This window comes from Macaca mulatta, chromosome 4 (genome assembly GCF_049350105.2).
Source record: "Macaca mulatta isolate MMU2019108-1 chromosome 4, T2T-MMU8v2.0, whole genome shotgun sequence".
Taxonomy (NCBI): Eukaryota; Metazoa; Chordata; class Mammalia; order Primates; family Cercopithecidae; genus Macaca; species Macaca mulatta.
In genome coordinates, this window is record NC_133409.1 from 24052846 (window position 1) to 24061852 (window position 9007).

Here is a 9007-nt window from a genome sequence, read left to right on the forward strand (position 1 = left end):
GAAGCCCCATCTTTATTTCAGGCTTGGTCTGCAGTTTTTACTTGTTGGTACCGGGCATTTTAATTTTAATAATCAAATTGAGACTTTTGTGACTTTGTTACTGAAGGATGATTTGTACTATCTAAGAGCAACCAGAAAAATTAAGTTAATCCATGGCAGAGGATGAACCAGTCTCAAAGAGTAAATTGAAAGAGACAAAAAGGGAAAAAAATTTGAAGTGACAAAAAAAAAAAAGCTTTTATAATTACATCCCACAAGGCCTGCTTTTCTAATATCCTGAAAAGTCAACACAGTGGAGAGCACAGAAGTATACAGATGTGGTCTTACAAAACATAACTGAACCCATCCAGCTTCACTGCCTATCTTGAGATAGTTCAGCCATTAACATTTGCAGAAACTTGCCATAATGTAGCTCAAGAATCTAATATTAATTCTTAAAACTTGACATGAGTGACCCAAATATGCTAGGCTTCCTTTAAAAGGCAGAGACTGTGTCTTGCTCCCAGCTGTATCTGTAACATTCCCCAAAGTCTCCCTTATATTAAAGGTGCTTAAAGAACTGCTGTTCTCCTTACCATGAGAAGGTTGCTATGTTAGGCTCTTAGGAAACAGGATCTGAACAAATATGCATACAGCAAAGACTGCTTTTTAGTTAAAAATATATTGAGCTTCGCTCTGGGCAAAATTATAATATATATTACTTTCATGCTTATCCTTTCATAGCGAGCCAAATCTTCTGAAACATGCACACTGTATTTTCAGTACTATACTACCACGATACAGAATAAATGTGAAACCTTTAAACTTTGATATTCAAAGGAGAAAAAAAACTACTATATACATATTTTTTTAAAAGTTTAGCAGAAAACTCTCAAAATAAGTGCACTATCATACAACGCTGTTAAATGCAGAATGGTTTATTTTAAAAGGAGAGAAGCATTTTTAAAAATATCCGTATTTTGGCCGGGCGCGGTGGCTCAAGCCTGTAATCCCAGCACTTTGGGAGGCCGAGACGGGCGGATCACGAGGTCAGGAGATCGAGACCATCCTGGCTAACACGGTGAAACCCCGTCTCTACTAAAAAAAAAAAAAAAAAAAAAATACAAAAAACTAGCCGGGCGCGGTGGCGAGCGCCTGTAGTCCCAACTACTCGGGAGGCTGAGGCAGGAGAATGGCGTGAACCCGGGAGGCGGAGCTTGCAGTGAGCTGAGATCCGGCCACTGCAGTCCAGCCTGGGCGGCAGAGCGAGACTCCGTCTCAAAAAAAAAAAAAAAAAAAAAAAAAAAAAATCCGTATTTTATTAATACTCATATTAGTTCATATTAGTATATGTCTTTTCAGTTAGTGACAGCCTGAATGAAGAGCCTACTATGTGCCACTACAATTCTGTAAAATAGGTATTATCATCTCTATTTTAAAGATTAGGAAACTGAGGCTCAGTGTTTAATGGCTTGCTCAAGGTCACAATAGTAGTAAGTGGTGGAGTGAGAATTTTAACTCAGTGTGTCAGGTTCCCACACTGCTCTTAAGTGTGCTGCTGCTATAATGCTGAAGAGTTGAGTTCTACTGACTTCTTTCCAAAAGAAATAAAATCCAATTTTAATGGTTACATTTACAGTGTACAATTATGAAATATAAGCCATTGTCAAGCTCCAACCATAGTGGGAACGCACCTCTGCTAATATGAATAAACTCTTCATGAGTAAAAATTCTATATGGCAGATAGTAGTAAAGTTCGTAACAGTCCCTCTCTATGTTTATATACATTCATGATGTCATGCTTATGGTACAGTATTTACAATAAGTGTATATGACTGTAAAATTTGACAACTTTCAAAATGGTACATAAAGAAAGCAAGTCTTATTATATGTCTGTAGAAATAGAAAGATGTTGGCTGCAACAGAGTCCTATTATCAGACTGTTTCATTCTCAGGCCTTATCTTAGTAAACAAAGGCAGGATAATCCCTAGATATTTCAGGATATGTTAATGGTTCTTATTGGAATGATTCTGTCCCAACTACCTTGCCCCATCCTGGGAAAATTTGGTAATATCTGGAGGCATGTTTACTGTCATGACTGGGGGTGGGTGTGGGAGGGTAGCTACTGGTACCCACTGAGTACTGCCAGGGATGCTGCTAAACATCCTGTAATGCACAGGATATCCCACAACCAACAAGGAATTATCCAGTCCAAAATGTCAATAATGTGACAATATCCAGTCCAAAATGTGACACTGAGAAAGCTAGTATGAAGGATTAAATGTCTGAAGTACTTAGCAGAGGGTGTGGAGAGTGTTTAGAGACTGTAACTACAAACACAAAACCACAGAGTCCAAGTAACACTCAGTAGAGATCAGATGAGGCATTCAAGCAGTGTGAGAGCACTGGCCTGAGAGCACCCTCTTGTCTCATTAGATATGAGGTGGGTAATGTAATGGCAGAAAATACCAGCTTCCAATCAATACACCTACCTTTACCGGTGGTGCTGACTTATTTTTTTCTGATAAAAGAACAGGAAACTGAAAAAGTGTTAAGTAGAAAGAAAAAAAATGTACTGAAGAGCAACAGCTTTTATTAAACAGTACACAGTCCCACAACCAATTTACTGAGTTTTCCTATTACTTACAGTAGGGCTCTAGAGGGTTACATCTAAAATGAGAACAGTGGATGTTATGGACACATCATAAGAGAAAATCAGAATAAATATTCATGTGCTTCATTCAGGACATCAGTATTCAGAAGATCAAACACTGTTGCAGGAAGCCTGGCTTTTAGACTCCAAATGTGTAAATGTTCTGATGATACACTACTATCATCCTTCTTAGATCTTCCTTTCTCTGAATGCAATACTCTGACAAAAAAGGAAACAAAACACCGCACAAACAACTTCTGAGTCAGTGCTGAGATAAAATAAAAGATGAAAACTTCACAAGACGTTGGGTGAGTTTAACTGTTACCTACCTGTAACTTTTCTTTTGCTCTTCCATTTGTGCTCTCATTTTGTAGTCCTTTTATGTTATCTTTTCTATCCTCAGTCACATTTCTTTACTAAAATCTTTTTATTCTCTTTTCATCCTTTTTTCACTCCCATTTCCTTCCTTTCCTCTCTTCGGAATCTCATGTCTTACTTCACTCTCTCAAAAGTGCCAACCAGCAATGGGATTATATGAGAACTCTAGAGTTGAGTCAGACTCAGAGGCTATCTAGCAGTAACCCCCACGATGCCCATCTCTCTTCAGCATACGAACTCTCCTAACAAGCTGTTAGGAGACAGCTTAAACACATTAAGGTACACCACATTTCTTAACTTTCAGACACCATAAATCACTTCTTACTGATAGGTATTGCTAGATTGCTGGTGAGATCTAAGCAGAGCAATATAACTGATAGGAATTGCTCTTGCTTCACAGATACCAATTCCTTCTCATTATCGACATTTATTAAATTAGAAAAAAGTCCCCTGATTTAGTTACAGTCCTAACTACACGTGGCTGAATTTGACGGCTATCTGCTCCTTGAAAATTATCCTTCGATAGACAAACATTGAACTAGATGCAGACACAGTGTGATTCATCTAATAAGCCTTGTTTGACATTTTGTCAGGATAAGGAATGACTCATTAAATGCCCCAAATCGGCACTCAAGGTATGTTTTACCCTTCTACATTCCTCTGAAAGTTGAGTCTCCCCTTAACTAACCAGTAAGATACTGTTTAATTCCGAGTCATATTACGTAAATACGGTACTGTACTTCAACTGGTACTGTAGTGTGATGCCTCGTGGAGCCCTGGCAGATGCATGGGAGCAACAGTAAAGTGATTTAGTATTGTGGAGTAAAGGAACTAAATCCTAATTTGTTCTGTGCTGGCTTAGCCTTAAAGGGCAAGCAGGTGCAAGTCCCTTACACCCACCGTGCCGTTGTGCAGTCTAGTTTAAATTCATGTTGCCAGCGTTACACCAAAGTTTGCAGGGTTTTGGAGGTGTCTCCGGCTGTTGCTTCGGCGGAGGAGTCGCGTTCCCTTTGCTGCGGGCGCAAGGCGTGCTGCCTCCCAGGCAGACAGGTGAGTCTGGCGCGGCCCGCACAGGGTCGCCACCCGCCCCGCCGCTGCGCCCCTTACCTTGGTGAGCTGGGCGATTTTCTTGCTCATTTTCAGGTGCATCTCCTGGCTGTAGTCCATGCTGTGCCCAGCCAGCTGCGCGGCGGCCGGCGAGGGCGCGAATTTGGCCGCCCCGGCCGCCGAGCCGCCGTAATAGTGCTGCTGCCAGCTCATGCCCGGGGTCGCCATCTTCCCGACAGACCCCGGCCGGGGCACCTGTCCCCGCGCGCAGAGGCAGGCCCGCGGAGCAACGACGCCCGCGAGGCAAGAGTCGCGGCGTCCACTTCCCGACCCGACACCCGGCGCCCCCCAGACTCGGTCGCAGGCGCCGTCCCGCCCGCGACCCCCGGGTCACCCCTGGAAGGGACGGGGCGGTCCCGCCGGCCCGATGCCGCGGGGACAACGGCGCGGGGCAGATGCCCGGGGTTGGGTGGCGGCGGCCAGGGGCCGGGTCTGCTCTCGCTGGTTCCTCAGCCCGCGCCCGGCGGAGGCGTCGAGGACAGAGTGGCTCCCCGAGTCCCACTCGCAGCCCGCACCGAGGACTCGGCGAGGCTGCGGAGGGAGGAGGAGACGGGGCGGGCTGCGGCGGGGGTAGGCGGGGACATGGAGGAGGACGCGGGACCCGCCGTTACCAGGGCGCGCGCGGGGACGGCGACGTCATTTCCCCGTAGCCAAGCCCCGCCCCGCCCCGCGCAGCCGCCGCCACCGCCAGTCCCGCAGTCCTGCGGCCAGTGCGGGCGCCTCGCGAGGTCGCGCCGGGACCGCGCCTCCAGTGCTTCCAGCATGTGGCGGGGAACCGGCAGCACAGCCCTGGCGGCGATCCCCGTGTGGCGAGCATGAGGCCTGACGTAAAAAAAAAAATTCTCCGCAAGAAGACAGTGCCGTGGTCACCTGCGGTTAGCAGAACCGGTGTCGGTTTACAGACCCTTTCCACGTGCGTCCTCTTGTGTGCAGGGCCCCAAGAAGTGGCTCTTCCCCAAGAAGAGCGGCAAGCCCAACCCAGAGACCTGAGTAGTGAAGTAGGGAGATTTCCCTGCCCTGACCTTCCTTCCAGTGGCACACAACTGATAGTAACACTGTCTTAGACCCCCTCCTCCGTCCCCTACTGAGTGCCCGACCACTGCCCCCAGTTCAGTGCTGAGTGTATGTGTGGGGGAAACACTCCTTTTCAGTCAGCTGGTGGAGCACCGCAAGGCTATTTTCCCCCAGTGGAGCCCAACACAAATACATATGAAACTACTTGGTTGGAAATAAGTAAGAATAGGATTGGAGTGAAAGTAATGGGAAAAAATTGGAACAAGACATCAGTGCTTTAAGGATTTGGAGCTGGGCCAAAATGTGTCATAACTTCTGCATTTTCACCTTTCCTAAATGTGTTATTCCCTACTGATTTTCTCTTAACATCTCTACTCCAGCAAGTCAAATGATTTTTTAAAATATTTTTTGTATCCTGCATTGAAGCATGTGAGTCATTTTAGGGCATGGATAATACAAACTTTAAAAATCATAGAATTGTACCTGTTTTTAAAAAAATCACGCAGTTTTGCAGAACCAAATTCCCCAACTCTATGTGATTTCTTTTTAGCATGCAAGTAGCCAAAATATAAAACTGAGAATATTAACAGACTAATTGAGAGCCAAATTAACAAAGACTGTCTGGATGTGACAACATCTAAACAAGGCGAAGATTTAATCGGACCCTGAAATACTTTCAGATCTGTTGGAATTCCAGAAAGGAAACTTGAAATTGGCTGCCTCTTTTCCCAGATGCTAGGTACTCAGTCACCGTTAAACAGACCTTCCAGGAAAAACGTCTAGTTCCAAGGTTCTGAATGGAGCATATGGCCAGAAGCAAATATCCTGCAAATGTTGCTCCTTTCTTAAGCACTAATGATCAAATAAAATTAAAGCGAATTAGGAACTAGTGCTATTTCATCAAATTCTAGGCATGGAAGATTCACAATCATTTTAGAACTCACATTCTTTACGTTCTAAGCAGAAATGTATGCTCAAAAGGCTCTCTCTGTTTCACTAAATTTGTATAGCCAAGTCTTGCTAGGACAAAGATGTTTTTTGTTTTTGTCACTATGATAAAGTGGAAAGAGAGTAAGACTGGAAATAAGGAGACGAATGTGTAGCCTTAGTTGAGTCACCCAACCTGTTCACTCCTCAAGTGCTTCCTCTGAAAAGAGACGGTGTTACCAGCTCCTTCCTCTTCGGACTTGATAATTAGAAGTTAGGACCCAGGTCCACTGGTAATTCACTCTGAACTCCATCACATGAGTTTCCATCATCACTGTGTGGCATAGCCCAAAGGACCGTTTTCTTAAATACTATGCTCAAAGCACATCCACTGTCACTTCATGAATTTAATATTTTTCCCCACTACACTGGGATAAAACAAGTCACAATTAAAATTATATTTAATATAAATAATGAATAGAAACAAAATATACAGGTTGATTATCCTTTGTTCAAAATGCTTGGGACCCAAAGTGTTCTGGATTTCAGACTTTTTAGGATTTTGGAATATTTGCATTATACTTACTGGTTGAGCTTCCCAAATCCAAAAATCTGAAATCCAAAATGTTCCAATGAGCACTTCCTCTGAATGTTGTGTTAGCACTCAACATTTCTGGTTTTGGAGCATTTTAGATTTTGAGTTTTCAGATTTGGGATGCTCAGCTGGTAAGACACCCTGTATTAGTCTGTTCTCACATTGCTATAAAGAAATACCTGAGTCTGGTATTCATAAAGAAAAGAGGTTGAATTGGCTCACAGTTCTGCAGGCTGTACAGGAATCATAGAAGCTTCTGCTTCTGGAGAGGTCTCGGGAAACTTACAATCATGGCCAAAGGTGAAGGGGAAGCAAGCACAATTTACATGGCTGGAGAAGGAGGGAGAAAGACAGCAGGGAGGTGCCACATGCTTTTAAACAACCAGATTTCATGGTAACTCACTATCATGAGAACAGCACCAAGTGGATGGTGCTAATCCATTCATGAAAACTTTGCTCCTCAGAAAACTTACAACATGGAGGAAGGTGAAGGAGAAGCAAGGCACATCTTACATGGTGTCAGATGAGAAAGAGAGAAAGAGAGACAGGAACTGCCAAAAACTTATCAAACCATCAGATCTTGTGAGAGTTCACTTCCATGACAAGAACAGCATGGGGGAAGTCACCCCCATGATCCAACTGAAACAGGAAAAGTTCCCTTGTCCCCTTTGCAGGGCATGCAATGGGAGTGTGACTCCTTCAGTGCCCTGCTGCTCAAACCTCTAGGGGAGCACACAGATGGGCAGGCTGTGAGGCTCAGACCCCAAGGCAGTGTCTAGGTGTGAATGTTTACAGCTGAAGCCCCAGTGGGCATGTGTTACAGGGTGCTCTTTTAGCTTAGCTGTCTGTAGGTGGCTTGTGTTAGCCAGCTCAATTAGACCCCTGCCTTATCACATATGTATGCTGGGGTTCTTGCCTTGGTGTACTGGAAGAATCGGATCACACGTGGGCTTGGAGAATGAGTGCAAGGCTTTATTGAGGGGAAGTAGCTCTCAGCAGATGGCGGAGCCAGAAGGGAGATAGTTTTCCCCTGGAGTCAAGCCACTCGACAGCTCTTCTCCGACTGCCCCAGTCAAACTCCGTGTTGTTCTGCCAATTGACAGCCTGCTGGCATGCTGGTGCCTATCAGTGCATTCCTCTCAATGTCCAGCTACCTATGTGTCCCTCTGCTGATGTGCTTCTCTTGACATCCAGCCACCTGTGTGTTACTCCACTGATGTGCTCTTCTCAACATCCAGCTGCCTGTGTGTTCTGCCACTGATGTGCTCCTCTTGACATCCAGCCACCTGTGTCTGCCTGCTAGGGTCTCCAGGTTTTTATAGGCACAGGATGGTGGGGGTGGCAGGCCAGGGTAGTCTTGGGAAATGCAACATTTGGGCAGGAAAACAAAAATGTCTGTGCTCACCTAGGTCCATGGGCATAGGCCTGGAGGTGTAGCCCTAGCCAGGGACCACACCCTTCCCCCTTTCTGTATTATTTGAAGGGACAGTGCCCTTCTCTTTCCAGCACTTTCCTTCTGTATCACAGTCATCTCCCAGCAGGTCCTTCCCTTGACACATGGGGATTTCAATTCAAGGTTAGATTTGAGTGGAGACAGAGCCAAACTATGTCATTCCACTCCTGTTCCCTCCCAAATCTCATATCCTTCTCACATTTCAAAACACAATCATGCCTTCCCAACAGTCTCCCAAAGTCTTAACTCATTCCAGCATTAACCCAAAAGCCCAAGCCCAAAGTCTCATCTGAGACAAGGGAAGTCCCTTCCACGTATGAACCTGTAAAATCAAAAACAAGTTACTTCCAAGATACAATGTGGGTACAGGCATTGGGTAAATGTTCCCATTCCAACTGGGAGAAATTGGCCAAAACAAAGGGGCCACAGGCCTCATGCAAGTGTGAAACCTGACAGGCCACTCATTAAATCTTAAAACTCCAAAATAATCTATTTTGACTCCATGTCTCAAATCTAGGACATGCTGATGCAAGAAGTAGGCTCCCAAGGCATTGGGCAGGTCCGCTTCTGTGGCTCTGCAGGGTGCAACCCCCATGACTGCTTTCACGGGCCAGTGTTGAGTGCCTGTGGCTTTTCCAGACACATGGTGCAGGCTGTCAGTAGACCTAATATTATGGGGTCTGGAGGATGGTGGCCCTCTTCTCACAGCTCCACTAGGCACTACCCCAGTGGGGACTCTGTGTAGGGGCTTCAACCCCACATTTCCCTTCTGCACTCTGACCTAGAAGAGGTTCTCCATGAGGGCTCCACCCCTGCAGCAAATTTCTGCCAGGACATCTAGATGTTTCCATATATCCTCTGAAATCTAGGCAGAGGTTCCCAAACCTCAGTTCTTAACTT

The 9007-nt window shown here is 45.3% G+C and overlaps 1 protein-coding gene across 8 annotated transcripts in view; it reads right to left on the reverse strand.

Annotated features, from left to right (window-relative positions):
* The window catches only part of FAM184A (family with sequence similarity 184 member A), a 124859-nt gene extending 120208 nt beyond the window's left edge, over positions 1-4651 (reverse strand). For all 8 annotated transcript variants that reach the window (XR_013416173.1, XR_001444529.3, XM_077999319.1 and 5 more), the window contains exon 1: positions 4119-4651. Coding sequence is in view for 6 of the 8 variants with exons in the window: in XM_077999319.1 (XP_077855445.1) it covers positions 4119-4286 (168 nt within the window). In the remaining 2 variants the exon portion in view is untranslated. The remainder of the gene's footprint in view (positions 1-4118) is intronic.
* Between the last annotated feature and the right edge of the window lie 4356 nt (positions 4652-9007).